Consider the following 16,943-nt stretch of genomic DNA (forward strand, 5'->3'; position numbering starts at 1 on the left):
ATTTGCACTGATTATTGCTGTTAACTAACTGTTCCATCACATTATTTTATTACTTAATCTGTGCTATGTCTGCTTGCCGAGGCCAATCATTATAAATGTAGACATCATAATCACCAACATTTTATTATCGCAAGGATGTATAGAAACACTGGCGTAAATATTGAAGGTGCAACTGGTGCAGTGCACCAGGGTCCAGAAGCTGTCAGAAGCGGGGACCATGTATGAAGGCGATTTTTTGCTGCTGTACTATTGTAGGTGGGCCCTCTCATGCACTGACCGTTTCATGCAGTCTTCAAAGTAAGCATTCAACGATATCACTAAAATTACTTGTAATTGTGATAGCTATATATACCACCCTCCCACCCTGTGTATAACACTTATGGTTTTGAGTCATAGCCTGTTTTTATGTATTTTCATTTGTCCTTATTGAAATGTTCCAAAACTGCATGTTTTATTAAAAATAAATATTATTTCTACCCACCACTTTTTTAATTTGGTTGCTTTCTTCTCAAAAGTTACGAAGGAAGAAGGCTTGCTGGGAAAGTGTGCGTATGAGCATGTACTTGTGTTTGAGGGGGGCAAGAAAAAATATTTGCACCAGGGCCAATCACAATTATGTTACACTACAGCATAGAAAGTGTACATTTTGTACATTATTTTATCTTCTAAGCTCTATATTGCAAGAAATATTCTATTTCCATTGTTACTTATTGTGACAATGAAAATGTTTCAGTCCATCCTGACTGATCAAAGTGAGGCCAAGGTGGATCAAAACATTATGTGATTGTTTTCATACAATTAAGAGCAAATCCATACGTTTAAATAGTGCACCATCCTATTGCAACATATTATAATTATGATTACAATTAATATTGCCAGTGCAGTTCATATTGCCAGTGCAATGTGCATAAGTATCAATGGAAGATTAATGATTAATTAATGAATTGATGAAAATGTTATATTTCTTAGTACTTGGTCAAACGTCACTGACAGGAACATGTGAACATTATTGAAAATATGAACAAAAATGTGGAATGGGAGGCACATTTTTTTTCCTTCAGCACAACTGCATTCAGTTGGTCTTGTTGTGATATCTGACAATCATTATGTATATGATTCAGTTACATCTGTTGATGAAAGGTTAACTTTGCTCAGGAGACCAATTCAAGTGCTGGGAGCGAATGAAGTGTTTTAGAAGATGTGCAAAGAGAAATAAAACCTTGACCTTTTAAAAAATTCCAAGATGAAGGTGAACTCATATATTGTTTACTGCATTTATTTTTGAACTATAATTTCATAGCACCGCACACAGGTTTTTTTTCCATTTCATATGGGAGCAATAGTGTGATATCATAAAAAGGTAAAGCAATTTCATTCCCCAACACATATTAATTCTGGGAGAGGTTTGCACTCCAGTGCCGCCCTGTTCTCATTTATGTATTTCACTGCACATCACAGGATGAGTCACCAGCATATAATAACTGGCCAGCAGTCCTCATTCACTTCACTGCCAGATGGGTCACTACGTACAGTAGGCCTACTGCGCAGCCTGTGGGTGGCCCAGCAAGAGGCCCTGGGGGATGTCTGCTCTGATGTTAGACATGGCTGTGTTGCTTGCATGGAGGAGAAGTGTGTAGATCTGAGCAAGGCCCAGATATACAAATGCCTTATGCCTTTATTCACGTCTGACTAAATGACTTATTACAAAAAAACCTTAGACATGTTCAGAGCCCAGAGACAATATGCAGTAATGAGGGTAAGAACATTAGCAGAATAGAATGCCAGAATCCTCACACAGTTTCAGCTCAGGTTTTCACATCCACTATACATGCAATGACAGAAGTGCATAATAATATAATAAAATAATAATAATAATAATAATAAAAATGCATGCAACAAATTAGCAAATGTTAATTTAAATAACCTTCACACCTTTTATTCATGAATGAAATAATAATGATACATAAACAAGATTTGTTTTTTTCTTTGTTTTATTACATTATAGACTTGCAATGTTGGGCAGAGTACTTTGATATAATCAAAATACATAAATACAACAGAAACACATTAATTAAGAGACTGCAAAAGGCAATGCCAATGAATGGTGAAATTGAATTTTGAATGAATTTTGCTTGTAGTAACCTGCAAGGGGAGTTCCTGGAGATTAAGGCTTTCAATTCTGAGGACCATACAATGAGAGATGTTTTGCTTGTTAGATAAAGGGATTGGCACATGGGTCTTTAGGCTGAGTGAATGAGGGTGGCGCACTCGCTGAAGACTGGATTCAGGAATTAGGGTAGGACTGATCAAGATCTGTGCCACTACAGGATGAGGAGGTCAATGGCAATTAACAGACTTGGCCTCTATACCTTTATGTTTGTGTGACTGGTTCCAGATCCTTGCTCTTGGTCCTATGCCTTACAGCAGCAGGCAGCTACACCTGGCACTCTTCTCTGGACGCATTAGGCCATGCTGCGTGGTGGCCAGCGACTTGACCAAGACCCAGAAATCCTTAAAGGTGATGCCCTCGTTGTCTTTCACACCCATCTGCTGCAGGAGCTCCCCCAGGCCCTGTTCGTCACCTGTGGACTGTCAGGGGCAGATTCATTATTATCACATGTCAGTCATAGACTTACTTAGTCATACTTCTCTTAACTAGCAACTCCTGGCAGACCGTACAGCAAACTGGTTTGGTTCCAGCTGACTACCTCAGTGGCGTAATTGTTATTATTATTATTTAGGTTGGTATGGACATTTGAATTTTTAATGAATCTTTCCAGATGAATTTTTCAAAATATTTCTTAGGTTAATTAACATAATACCTTTCGCTCATAATTATTTATTAAAAATGTTAATATGGAATTATTTTAATCAGGTCAACTGGATAAAGTAAAAAAAAACTAAATGAAATAGCTAAACTATAAATTACAGCTCTTGAGGGACCAAGTTTGCCCTTTGCATGTTTTTAACAGTTTAGACTTTTAAGAGAAGAACAGAACAGCACTAACATCTGAGGTGCCCGAGATGAAGTTTTAATTTAAAACATTTCACTACATTAAAGTTTGAGAGTGCAGGATACCTAACTTTGATGTTGTTTGACTTGTGTAATTATAACTGTCAGCATAACTGATAGTTGGAGAGACATAAAGCATTTTACCTGATTCTTTTGTGCTTCAACCAGGTTGAAAAGCGAAATAAAGGAAACATTTATTTGTTTGTTGGTGTACATAATTAGTCATAACTATGTTATAAAACTCTTCTAACTCTGGGAAAAAAAAGAAATTGAAAATGGAAAAAAACGGTGGTCATGACACTATGTGAACTGAAATGATGTCCCACGTGATGTGGCTGAGTATGCACAGAGCACTCATAAGAGGTTTACCTTGACCAGGTTGGGAAGCTGAGTGGAGAGAAGGCTCTTAAACTCTTCGGTTTTCAGAGTTGGTCCGTTGTCAGCAGAGGCAGCATGGAATTGTGTGACCAGGGTGTTTATGGCCGTCTCTAAGTCTGAATACTGTGGCTGTAAGACAGTTTGGATTGATAACATGGTGGGCCCATATGTAATAGGTGTTTACATTTACTTTAAACTGCTGAGTGGTCATTAGATTGGTTTACAATTGCTAGAATTCGTAATGCATTTATAAAGCTGGCCCCACCCAAAAGCTAATACAAGTAGAGGGCGAAATTTCTGATGTGTAGCCTACGCGCCCATGTAAAAGATAACACGTGCATAATTGAAGTTTCACTTTGTATCACCTTAAGTACCTCTTTAAAGAAGCAGTGACCCATTCATAAGCTGAAACCCGCTTTTGAACCGCACGTCAGTACTAGAAGGCTAAAAGAATCTGAGAAATTTAAAAGGTTGCCATTTTCACTTGATATAATCTAAACAGGTGCAAGCGCAACACTTGGGAGACTTGAGGGTGGGAACGCTGAATAGGAACTGCCATGCGTCACAAAGAACAGTCGACTATTGTGAATTTTTCCTGCGCCTAATATGAGTAAAGCCACTTCACATTACCGGTAGGTTTGACAGTACCAGCAGAAGCGTAGTACTCACCTCTCAGACTATGGTCATAGTCGTTATTTATTGGAGTGATTCGCATGTGCAGCAATCGTGTGCAAACTGCAGGATTAAGCGCTCCGCGCCCACAATTTCACGAGTACAATGAAGCTCTGCAACCACAGACCCGGATTCTCCGTATCTAGAGGCCACTGATGTAAGAATGTCAAGTTAATTGATTCCCCGTGTTTTACGTTTCTATCCGCATTGCGCATTGAGGCCGTCTGTAAAGCCACACAGCACAAAAGACTGCAGAGGATGGGGTCTTAACCCCTATCCACTTTAGCACATACTCTAAAGTCCAGAGTAAGATCAGTGCCCGCATGTAATTGGATAATTTCACGGACACCTTATTGTATAGGCATATTTCACAAATTCGTTGTTGTCAGCCATCGAAAATCAGAAAAGGGGCGTACAGCAAGTTAAAAAATTATAATTTGTGGCCATCTAGATTTTTAACAAGTCTGAGTTAATATACATGACATCTACTATAATGGTCACTAAATGCATTTTAAAAATACCAGATCCAATATACTCAGCAAATTTTCAAAGACTTAGATGTGTAAGCTGTCCCAGTACCCCAGTCTTAACGCACAGCAAATGTGTTATGAACACCAATGGGTAAAGTGAGCTCACCACTTTTCCTCAACATCGAAATCTACGTGGCTACAACAGCGACAAAAAATAGCTTGCCTATATTTTAAGCATGAAAAGACAGAAGGAAAGACACAGATTTAAGAATAGATCTTACTTGTGTCGCCATCTGAATTCGGTTTGGTCCTTTCAGTCAAGCCAGAAGTAAACTTCTTTCTGCGAACTTAAGTAATTGAAAGTTTTCTCTCTCAGCGTTGCATTGCCATTCTGGCTCCAGTCCCGTATCCTCCCACTCATCTAGAAAAAAATGCAACTGGATTCCACCTTCCGCGTCAAGAAATGAAAACTATGGGGGAGACTTTATCTGCACCGAAATCCATTCTTTATACAGGAACGCATAAGTGCGTTAAGGACGAGTTCTATTATAAAATGTTATTTTTAATGTTACTTTCTCTCTATTTAGAAATCAAATAAACTGTCTCCCTCCCCATACGCGTGCGCTGCAGTGAACATCTGGAACCTTTTAGGAATAGTTAAGGACACGTTTCATATAAGCATCAAACTATTAAGTTTTGGGCAGCTTACTTTCTTTCGTTTTGTTTTCGTATGTGGCATTGATATTAACCCATTCATTCACTGAAACCACACAGTACATTATTTCCTCTTCCTACTTCCTTTGATCTTTCCGTCCATTCGGATTTCGTTCAGTATCATACGAACGTACAGCACCTAAAGCCCATTTGCTCAGACACCTTCAACGTAATTGGACCTGTATATAAAATTAGTATATTGTCTAACAACTCTCAACAAATAAAAGCTAAGTGAAAAATACTAAGTGCAATTAAAGGATGTAGGAATTGATAACCATTGGGGCTATTTATTCGTTTTATTAACTCTCATTAAATGCTTAGATATGTGATCTTGACAGGAGAGATAGCAGAACAAATCATTTCAATTACCAGAGAACTATTATGACCACTACTGTCATTGCTTCAAGATTATTATTTCATTGGAGACCATTCTGGATTCAGATTACTTGTCCATGTTGACAGGATACGTTAAAACACGAAGGAATGCTGCATTTGAGCTTTCCATACCTGACTTACAAGATTACACGACTGAAAAATGAGGTTCAAATAACAAAAATAAAGCAAGCACAACCACATTCTATATGCATACAGGGTGAGCATTCTTTAAGTACAATTCACTGTTTCAGGAAGCTATCTATCCACAGAGAGGTTTGATTTACATACTAATCAATACATGAACAAACATGTTATTTATTCTTAATTTATTGCTTATATGTTAACATGTTATTTATTCTTAATTTTATGGCATAAAAATATTTCTTAAGTTTTAACTAAAGTACCTTTAGTCTGAATGAAAAGGATTTGTCAGCCATGTTATTTGCCTTTCATGCCATGTGCTCCAACCATAAGTCATCACAAGTTAGCAAATTATATTACATTTTTTTAACATGACACATATATGTTTTATGTGTCATCAGCAGTTATAAAAGACTTTGCATTAACTCCCTCTCAAATTTAAAGCGCTGTTTCAAAAATATCTGCTACAAATGATCAAAACATGTTCCCTTGTTTGTGACCATTCTCCCCAGCTACATAAACCACATCCGATGTCAGTGATTGCCACTTTTATGCTTGGTTGTTCAAGGTTTTGTGGCTTTGTCAGCCTGTGCTGAAGCAGTTAATGTTGAGTCCTTAAGATGGAGGGGACTTCTGGATGGAGTTCTCAACTGTGATGGTGTGCAACTCCGCCTCCTGGAAGATGCTGCTTTTGTAGGAGCTGGAAGAGTCGCTGACATCCATTTGGACCCCCTGCTCCTGCCTTACAAACACATCCAGAAAGGGCTGGGGGTCGTGGTCACTGGATCCAGAGTGGTCCCATGCTGGCTGGTTCTGGTAGGCCATGTCTGGATCACTAGAGGATAAAGAACATTTCTTTAAATTGCGAATTCCCACATAGTTAGCCATAGTCACATTCACAGAAATATCTTACACTGTTGGCTTATTAATAAGTCATGGTCACAAGTAAGGAACCATATTTTCCATACCTGTTTTATACCTTACTCTGGGGTACAACTGCAGTGTCACAGCAGACACTAAACCAATACCACAAGTCTACAATCAGTGCTTCTGGAAAGTTCTGTAGATTTGAGAATAGGCTGTGCTGTGATATTTTATGTATCAGAATACATATGTTTTAAAGAAAATGTTAATGTCACTTGTGGGTTGCTACTGTGAACCACAGAGATTCTATATAATTTTAAGCAAACAGAGAACCACATACTAATAACCCTTGCCCCCCCCCCCCCCCCTTGGCTACCTGTGGTCGGTCTCACTCTGGGTACTGATGTTACTGCTTGTATCACTGCCTCCCGCTACTCCAATGTCCTGCATCCTGGTTCTCTCACTGGATCCTTGCTGGCTTTTCCCATCTCTGGCCCCTGGCCTCCTCCTAAGTGCTTCTCTGATCCTTCTCTTGAGCAGTTTCTTCCTGTTGCTACTCTGACAGCTGTGCTTCATATTCTTCAGGGCTGCAGTCCACAAGCCCACCTGCTTATCATCACTGGAGTCTCTGCAAGACGGGCACACACATATTGGTACGGACAAAAGCAGATGTGGGGACCAGCTATTAATACCACCAGTTAACACACAGGCAGATCCATAGACACACAGTAGCTTAATCTACTCAATTAAAGTTTTCACGTTCTAACATAGACAGCACACTATTGTTCTCAGTCATAAGTGCAGTTCCCTAACCACTGAGGCACTGGCATCTATTGTCCCCTCTACTCCTTGCAGGAGATGTTGCTTGGGGTTGCAGTGTGGTGGAGGGGTTATGGAGATAGACTCATATCTCAAAAAGTTGCAGGGACAATGCCCAGGGCAGTCCTGCTGTACCCTTGAGTAAGGTACATAACCCGAATTGCTTCGGTAATGAAACAGCTGAAGAAATGGATGATATGTAACATATAAACTTTATAAGTTATCTTGGTCAAAGGCAAAGGAAATATGTAATGCAAATTTGGTGATCTTGGAGAAATCACAGGAGTTGAAGTGAGATCCTAAATCCTCCAATACACTCACAAACAGTGAACAGCTATTTCTCCCTGGTCCAACAGTGCACCACAATGAACTGGTAGCCAACTGCAGGATAGATGCTATTACACTGATGTTATCTGAGGAACACACAGACACCTGAAGAATTGCAGAGCGCCGCAGAACAGTAAGATAGGAAAACTCTGCTGCCATACCCACCTCTTCCCCAGTGGAATGAAGCCAATTTGTAGCCAACTGTAGGCTCCTGGCCATTGCCAGCATTGACACCACTGGTATTGAACCCGGGCTGTAGGGCTCAGCTTACACTCCTCCTTCCTGACTGAGCCGTTCGAGAACTCATTGCATAAAATAAGTCTGTTTCTATACCAAAGCTGCCATTTGTCTACTTTTATATTTGATGTGCAAGACGGCCTTTTTCTGGTGTTTGACTTCAACTGAGTGCTAATGTAATCCAGTGTACTCACAGCTCCTCCTCAGAATCCTCCTGGAAGGTTAGGGGCCCCATGCAGATGGTGCACACGCCATCCATGCTGTGGAGGCACTGGTGGCAGAGCAGGCCTGCAGAACATTACACACATACAGGCTGCTCAGCACCACAGCAGGGCTTCCTTCCCAGTCCTGGTCCTACACAAAAGCCAGCTTCCATTCCATCCAAACCTTTCTGAGGTCAACTTGATTTTACTGGTTCAAATGAATGCCAGCAACATAGCTTGTTATTGATTACCGCAAAGGATAAAAAAAAAACATCTGTAGGAATGCAAACATGTGGGTTTACAGCTGTTACACAGAAAGGGCTGACAACCCCCTCTTTATGTGTTCACATTCAGAGGACTTAATTGTTCAGTTTGAGGTACCTTTGCATTGTGGCGTGCTGCAGACGAACACATCAGGATCCTCCCGCCCCTTAGCCACCTTGCCACAAGCCATGCAGGAGACCTCAGATGCCTTCAAGAGCTTTGCGATACAGGACCCAGCAGGGAGGCTGAAGGCAGACAGGGCCTGTGACCCACCTTGCTCAAAAGGCCTATTCACCGATACATCATGCTCAACTTCTTGACCAATTATTGCATCTATTATGCTAACCCAATTGTTCTTTAACTAATCGACGCATCCATCCCTACATTTATCTCAACTTATAATACATTTCATCAATGCATCTACCCATCCAGCTGCCATACATTCATCCATCTCCTTTCCATCAACAATTCATGAGTCATTTACCTGAACAAACAGCTAGTCACCATTTGCACTGACATACTGTAAGTACAGTTTCAGAGTGGTAACAGACTAGATAGCAATAACAAGTAGAAATGAGCAGTCTGGCTTGTGTTTGCACTCCCCGGAACCTCCACTAATCGACCCCCTATATTAGAAAAGGATTAGTATGAAGACGATGACACCAAGCACAGGGTGGTGGTGCTTTGAATGCCTTACAGGGCTGCCAGCTTTTGCCGTAGGCTGGGGTGAGCCTCGTCAGCCTTGCTTCGGGCCACGGACCGCAGCAGCGCCTTCCTGAGAGAGGCACGCTGGGTGAGGATGCGGTTGTACAGAAAGAGGATCCTCTCCTGAAAGAGAAACACACATGGTCGAGGACATGTGTAAAACCTGAGGTGTTTTACTGTACATTGTGTCTTAATATTTGTCAATCACATGATTTTAATAAGAATCTTCATTTGTTTTAATTGCTAAGATCAACTGAGAACTCATTTCAGACTTACACTGACACACTGGGGTGCGTAGAGAATGCAATGGATTGCACAGAGCCAGGACTATCAGTATGTGCAATAGGATCTTTAGTGACTATGGTGAGTCACTAGTCAGGACTTTCATCTAAGTGATAACCAAGCACCAACACCCTTACCACCATATGCTTAGCATGAGTCATGGAGATCTGGCTTCTGGCTGAAGCCAACTTGAAGTGGAGTGACAACGTGAAAATGACTGAGAAACCCAATGAGGTCATGCCTTTTGATTTTTGATAGGAATGTGGCATTATTGCCGAATCATGACTGTTTTTCCTATGTTTGCTGGACTTACCCGTTCACGTTTGGGGTAGTAACTAGCACAGATGAACCTCCGAATACGGTTGCAGTAGCTACCAGCCATCACAACAAAGAAGGAGAGGCCATATAGTACTCCTGTAACAGAAGACAGAAATGAAACTGCAATGAATTCTTTCTGTTGAGAAAACACTTCATTTTGTGTCAATCTGCATAGTACAAGAGTTTAATATCTATCGTGACCATACGTAATTTTACAAACTAGCTTTTTCAATTTAACATTCATAATCTTTGTTATATATTTATGAATTTATTTATTTTGTTATCTATCATTTAATTTATTATTCATATTTTTTAAATGAACTTTTTCTAACTGTAGTTTCTGATTCTACTCCCTTTCAATAGCAGTTTCAGTCTTAAAGGCTGTTTTTCTTTGTTAATAATCAAGAAAATAATGCCTACACATGCTATATTCATACTGTATTCTATAGAGATTAAGAAATTTAGAGTATGGTATAACTGGATTTATTTTCCTTTAAGCATTGTATACATCATTCTTGCAGATACATCTCCTTGTTCATGCTGTAAGGACATTTGAAGGGAAAACACAAAATGCATTTTAAATAATATATTTAGACTGCAGACAGTATAGGGAGTAGTTATTAAAAAGAGCAGTTATTATTAAATTTAAAAATTAATTTAATCATTTGACATTGTGCCCTGAGAGCAATGTATGATTTTCAGAGGAAGCCCTATTCTTCTGTCCACAAGGTGTCAGGCATTGCCAGAAAAGTACACAAAGTCGCCAATCCAAGTTCCGCAGAGCTTTTGTGAGGCAACTGCCTGTTTTGGGAATGCCCATACCTATAATAATGTAGCCATTGTAGTCAGGCTCTGAGGGCTCCATCAAACACTTCTTGCTCAGGACAGTAATATTGCCCTTTTGCAAGATGTCAAAAGAGGCAACAAGGTCCTTGAAGATATCTGAGGCATAACCTGAACCATTCACCTGAACTGCAACCACAATAGGGGCTGGGGAGACATGCAATCATTAAGACAGTGACATACCCACAGTAATGTAAAATCAATTTGCAAGTGGAAGTGGACTGTTGGATTTGATTAAGACTCCATAACTTTTATATATCTATTCTGCACATATATCTTTATAGATATAAGGACACCAAAAATATGCAGAAGTAGTTTACAGATTAGAGTGAATCGACTTACTGTTAGAATTGTAAACAGCTGTATATAAATAGCTGAAATAGCTGATGACACTTATACATGCACCAAAATGCTTCTAAGGAACGTAAGCAGATAAGTCTTCCTTGTTTCTCTGCCATCCCGACAGGAGATTTATCTCACCTCTGGCCACGATCTCACCCTGTGCCAGGTGGTGCACTACGTCGAATATCCAGAAAACCATCAGATCCAATGCCACAACCAGACAGCCCACAACTATATGCCTGAGGATGGACACCGCACTAAGAGCAGCTGCCCGTTTCTCCTTGGCCGTCAGGGACAGAGAATCTGGGGGTAGACACAGATGAATATCGACATCAATATTCCCTATTCCATCCTTCTACCTCCTATCCCACCTCTCTCTGTCTCTCTCTCTTGGTGCTCTCCCATTTGGCTTCCCATTGCTTTCCTTATCTCACTCCTCTTCCCTGTTCATATGTTCTGAGACAGCCTACTCTTTCAAACCTCCTTTTCTCTGTTTCAACCCTCAGCTCTTCCTCCTCATCCCTTTCTATCTTCTTCTGTCCACTCACAAGGCTGGATGTAGACAAGGGCCTCTTTGTGGCTAAGTGGCAACAAAGTGGGTTTGCCCTTTCTGGATCTCTCAAGGTCCAACTCCATGAACTGTTCAGTGATGTAGATGTTGTCAAAATCATCCTGGTAGAGGAATTTGTTTTTGTACAGGATGGCCCTTCCCACAAAGAAGAAAACATGATCAAAGATGCTGAGTGAGCAACAAATGACACATTGTTTGATATGTAATATTTTGGATGATGACAGAAATTAAGTTGTATTTCAAAACACTTACTGCAGGTACATGAGCAGCAGAAGAAATAATCCGACATATCCCAGCAGTCCCATTAGCTCTTGGACACGGGTAAGGTCTGCAGTGACCTCTCCCATGATTCCTTGGGCCACTTGCTGTACTGACTGGCTGCTGTTAAGTTGTGTGTCAAAGTGTATTGAGGCCGAGATGTTGAAGTCAAACTCCTGCCTCAACTGCTCAAACGCAGCAATGGTTGCTTGAAAGAAGCAAATTGGGAAGAGAAAGGTGAAATTATATTCCTCTAACTGTCTTCTGCTGTCTAAAAAAGCCAAGAGGACAATGAATACTCAATCAAAACTAGCCAATTACCTCTCCTCACTTTCAACAGCACTGATGCAACTGCAGTGAGAAGTGTTTTACAGTATTATGCACGGTTCATTCAATATACCTACAGTGCTCTTTGTGTGAACATGAACACTGTAAAATGTTCCTTAATTCTTCTTAAAATGAATATATTAATATATATGTATTAATCACTCACTCAAAATTTAGGAATAAAAACACTTTTTGGTTAAACAGAATGTTATACTGTATGAATACAACACAAACTTATTAAGCGAAAAATGACTGGTAAAAATAAACAAAGGCTGTATTGAATTAGGACAGAAATGAAACAGTTCCCTTGTTGATATAGTTTAAGGTATGCTAGAAGTGCATACACTCTTTTTGTCCCTGTTTTCTTCTAGATGCCTGGCCTCAAAGCAGAATATATAAAACATTCATGGCTTGGAATGCTACTTACAGGCAGCCACTCTGGTCTTCATATGGCTGGCTATATATTCAGGAATGATACAGAACAGCTGGACCACTGCAATGAGAGGAATGGAAAGTACAGGACATCCCAGAAATTCTTGTGAAAGTGTGCATTGTCATGGGAATTGAAATGGGATTTAATAAGTGTTTCCTCCACAGATACTAAGTCATATGTTGTGTCCCCCATATTGCTACTTTAAGTTTTAGAACGTTTTTGCCTGTACATCCATATGCTACCTATTAAAACCAGAAGATACATTTTCCCCAATGTCCCCCCACTTCTGCAGTTTCTCCCCATACATGCTGTTTCTCACCAGCTCTCTCCTTAACAGCCTTCCCTAAGTCATTCCCTATGTAGCTTATGTTACCGCTCAGTTCACAGTTTTAAATTACAAAGGGGAAGCAGTTAGAGTCCATGGTGTCCATTTGACCTTTGAAATGTCTTATAGTGTAATAATGAGAGAATGCACAGACATTTGCACAGTAGAAGCAGTATACAAAACAGGATAGCCAAGGACCTGTGGTCAATCCATCTGGCCCTTGTCTTTCCCTTCTATCCACAGACTAGGGTATTGTTTGAATTAAACACAAGTGGTGACAGTTTTACTGGGCCACACCAGAGATAGACATTAATCAATGATTCATTTCCAAACAGGTCATGATCAAAGTTAAATTTATAAAATGACAAAGTGAGTCATGGCATTTTAGAAACTCAATACTGGTTTAGTTTCAGGTTTCCCTGGCATATTGTCACAATATGACCAAAACATTCATCTCCAGCTGTGTGGTAACTTCAGTTCATTGGAGCTTTTTCATTTTTTATGGATTGTGGGTAATAGGTAGAATGTGGGTGCAATGGAGCTCTCTCTTACTGAGAACATATGCTCTCATTTGCTGATACACTCTATCCCATCAAATAGAATCACTGAATAAAATTCTCAGAGGTAGAGCTAACAAATCAATCAAAGACACCCCAAAACACTGCAGGAGAAAACCAGAGCAACACTGCACTTCAACGTAAGGACTGACACTGACCATGAGCAAGACCACAGAGGGGCCGGAAGCCTTCCACAACATGACAGAGGAAGGAGAATATGGACAGGAGCTCCATGCAGTTGTCACGGGCCTCGTCAAAGACATTGTTGCATTTCCTGTAAGGTGTGCTCATCTTGTCGTTGCACACCTCGCCAATGTTGACCAGGAAATGGAGGACGTTCCTAAGGGAACGAGCTAAGAGGGAACAGAGAAAGAGATGCGAGGGGTGAAAGGGCATAGCCCAAATTACCATGTCGTTTCTAAAGGCCATCTATGTTAAATTTTGGTCTATAGGATATAAACATGTTGACAGAACCATTTTGAGATCAGGGTTGCAAAACTCTGGTCCAGTGGAACCACAGTCCACCTGGCTATTGTACAACCAGAGAACTCAAGTAACCGAGTCAAGCAATGAGAGTGAATTAGCATTAAAGAGAACTGAAAAAGCTGCTGGACTTTTGGACCACATAAGAAGGGCAGGCCCTCTCTTTGGTGCTCCTCTGCAGCATACTGACTTACCTATGTGCCGAACGGACTCTGTCAAGGCCTTTATGAGGTTCTGTACTCTCCCTGCCATTGTATAGGCATTCCTGGTAATCAACTTTATCTTATTCAGAACAGCTGTGAGGGGAAACAAATGTGCCAAGGTCAGCTGCTTTCACAGGAGCTGCAATATCTTGACTGGAAGAGATATCGAGTTATGCTGATCTAGAACATACATACTCGTGATATGCTGCATAATTACACATTCTGATTCACAGTGTCAGACTATACAGTTCCTTAACAACAGTCAGCGGAGGTCTCATCATTTCTATCCTACTATTCACTGATAATAACCAATTCAAATAAACATAAATGCCTTTAAAAGACACTTAATCACCCATGATATAATCTTATTCAGTCATCTAAAAACCAAAAACTCTGAAGAGCCTACAGCAATTGTATCAGGACAAATGGTCAAAAATCCCCCTCAGAAGTGCCAGAACCTCATAAAACTGGACAGGAAGCGCCTTTTATGTGTAATCCATGCCAGAGAAGGATTTGCAAAATGCTGACTACAGGGGTGGAATAAATGTGACTCTCATGTTTTCTAGAATAAAAGTTATTTTTTCAGACTTACTTTGTTCTGTGCAAAGAAGGAAAGGTAAAGTTTAGCATTTGTTAACTCAGTAAGCACGAAAAATGACCAATATGTACTTTTTTCTGTTATATTGCATCTATTGAACCGGGAATATAAGTAAATATGGAGGGCACTGTATATCCAAATGATGGCATTATATTGAACATTAACATGAAATATGCATTTAATCCCAATTTATTGAACATACTCTATTTTACAGTCGTTATTAAATTATTGGCCTTTAGCAGACACTCTTATCCAGGGCAACTTACATCAATTACAGGTTTTTACATGTTATCCATTTATACAGCTGGATATTTACTGAGGCAATTCTGGACTAAGTACCTTGCCCAAGGGTACAGCAGCAGTGCACCTGTGGGGAAACAAACTGGCAACCTTTTGGTGACGAGTCCTGCCCCTTAGCCACAATGCTACGCTGCCAGCCTACTGTTATGTTATGACAGTTATGACAGTACATCAAAATAATAACAATAATTTTAAAACATTAATAAACCCCTATAACCCTCTCTTGTGTCCTCTTTCCTTGTTCATCTTATATTCTTAAAGCATAAGCGCTCTAGGCTATTTAAATGGAAAACCCCTCATACCCTGGAAGATCTCAGAATTCTGTCACTTCTGTCCTAATGCACTTTTTAAATATGTATTATTAATCTCTAAGATGATTTATGTATCATTTCATGTAACAGAGGGGGCTATTTCAGGTAAAGTACTTTACATTACACAAATCTTAAACACACTATTTCCTCAATGACATTGAATTCTTATGGACAAAATAATTACTTGTAACAAAGCAGGAATGTAGCCTAATTAGTTTAGTGGGAGAGACTATAATGATAGCATTGAAGTAAAGAAGTAGCTATGTGATCATTCCCTATGACCTTTCAATGACTTTCCTCGACCACGTTTCTTGTACCCTTTAGGTCCCTATGGTCGACAGGAAAATTATAAGCATCTGTGTTTGGAATGAAAACTCACGAAGCAGAGGTGCCGCGGCTCTCTCCATCAGCTGGTGGGTCTGATTCATTGCTAGCTCTGCCCCGCAGGCCACACTGCCTGCAGCACGGTCAAAGTTCTCTAATGTGTTAGCCATGGGCCCCTGAACCACAAGGGAAAAGATCAGGAACAGCAGGACGTTCTTTCCCTTCCCTGGGAGACAGATAAACAACATCCATTTGGACCAATGTTCAGAAAAGGCATTTTGTAAGCTATTCGGTAAGATTTAATGTCTCAGTAAATCCATCACATTTAATGGCGTGGTGTACTACGATGTGCACAGAAAATTTCATTCTATCTTGTAACCACAGTGAAGTTTATTTTTTTTTCCCCCCAAATGTCACTCACTGGAGCATAGCATCGGTAGCATGAGCATGACATTGGAGCGCACGCGGATGGAGAGGCCCATGCCGAATGCGATGAAGCCGGCAATGATTACTGTGGTGGTCAGGCAGTACCACAGGCCATAGTTTTGCAAGAAGAGCGCTGTCCCGCCATATACGGTGGCCAGAAACAAACCAAACATGAACCAGCATAAACTGCGTGCTGCCTCAACCAAAGGAGAATCGCGTAATTTGTCCGAGTTGCGTCGTCTACGTCCCTTCTCCAATGGCTTGTAGATCTTGTCTGAGCGCATCTTTTCACTCCAGCAAGCAAGATCCAAGGAGAAAAAAATGCATGATATTAACATAAAACGGACTGACAGTGAACATGAACATAACAACAACGAGGAAACCACTCGGTGCTATGCTCAGCTACGTAATAAGTCTAGCCATTAGTAGCTAAATTAACAACTGTTGCAGCGTGGTCCTATTATTGGATAGTGTAAGTGTCACCGTTTTATCAATTTATCCGCACTTACCTCATCTAAGTAAATACGTTAGTTCACTACTCTACCTGTCTAAAGATAAAAATAAATAAAATCTGCATTTGAACCAAGTATACGTTACGGAATGTTAGTTGCCAAGCAACAAAATGCTAACGTTACGTTCTTTATCAGAATTTAAAAGGACATCTTCGTTGTCCAAATGTTGCAAATGTTGTAGGCTACTCAAAAAAAAAAAAAAAAAAAAAATTCAGCATGGCATGGTTGTCCTTTTCTATATTTCAGTAGAAGGCCCTAGTTGAGAAGAGGAAACAACCCACGAACGCTCAGTATTGAGCTAGCAAAATTAGAATTAAAATGATGTTACGTTTGAGAAGTTATCAAACA

The 16,943-nt window shown here is 40.2% G+C and overlaps 2 protein-coding genes across 2 annotated transcripts; both read right to left on the reverse strand.

Moving 5' to 3' along the window:
* Positions 1-2,023: 2,023 nt before the first annotated feature.
* Positions 2,024-4,933, reverse strand: LOC118785261 (protein S100-A12-like). Its single transcript, XM_036539871.1, has 3 exons — positions 4,815-4,933; positions 3,383-3,520; positions 2,024-2,589 (listed from the first exon to the last, which is right to left on the reverse strand). The coding sequence occupies exons 1-3, from the start codon at positions 4,824-4,826 to the stop codon at positions 2,419-2,421; spliced, it is 321 nt and encodes a 106-aa protein (XP_036395764.1). The 5' UTR covers positions 4,827-4,933; the 3' UTR covers positions 2,024-2,418.
* A 1,445-nt stretch (positions 4,934-6,378) lies between these two features.
* dcst2 (DC-STAMP domain containing 2) lies at positions 6,379-16,367 on the reverse strand. Its single transcript, XM_036538681.1, has 15 exons — positions 16,079-16,367; positions 15,713-15,883; positions 14,116-14,217; positions 13,597-13,791; positions 12,551-12,616; positions 11,791-12,004; positions 11,516-11,673; positions 11,106-11,270; positions 10,605-10,772; positions 9,778-9,878; positions 9,175-9,305; positions 8,595-8,722; positions 8,205-8,298; positions 7,004-7,255; positions 6,379-6,598 (listed from the first exon to the last, which is right to left on the reverse strand). The coding sequence occupies exons 1-15, from the start codon at positions 16,365-16,367 to the stop codon at positions 6,379-6,381; spliced, it is 2,454 nt and encodes an 817-aa protein (XP_036394574.1).
* Between the last annotated feature and the right edge of the window lie 576 nt (positions 16,368-16,943).

The sequence above is a fragment of the Megalops cyprinoides genome, chromosome 10 (assembly GCF_013368585.1).
Source record: "Megalops cyprinoides isolate fMegCyp1 chromosome 10, fMegCyp1.pri, whole genome shotgun sequence".
In the NCBI taxonomy this organism is placed as follows: Eukaryota; Metazoa; Chordata; class Actinopteri; order Elopiformes; family Megalopidae; genus Megalops; species Megalops cyprinoides.

Coding starts and splice junctions, on each gene's coding strand:
- LOC118785261 (XM_036539871.1), bottom strand. Junction 2,590..3,382: donor AGCTTCCCAACCTGGTCAAG/GTAAACCTCTTA, acceptor TGCCCCTGACAG/TCCACAGGTGACGAACAGGG.
- dcst2 (XM_036538681.1), bottom strand. CDS start 16,367: ATGCGCTCAGACAAGATCTACAAGCCATTGGAGAAGGGACGTAGACGA. Junction 12,617..13,596: donor CCTCTGTGGTCTTGCTCATG/GTCAGTGTCAGT, acceptor CTCTCATTGCAG/TGGTCCAGCTGTTCTGTATC. Junction 12,005..12,550: donor GAAGACCAGAGTGGCTGCCT/GTAAGTAGCATT, acceptor GCTTCTTTCAAG/CAACCATTGCTGCGTTTGAG.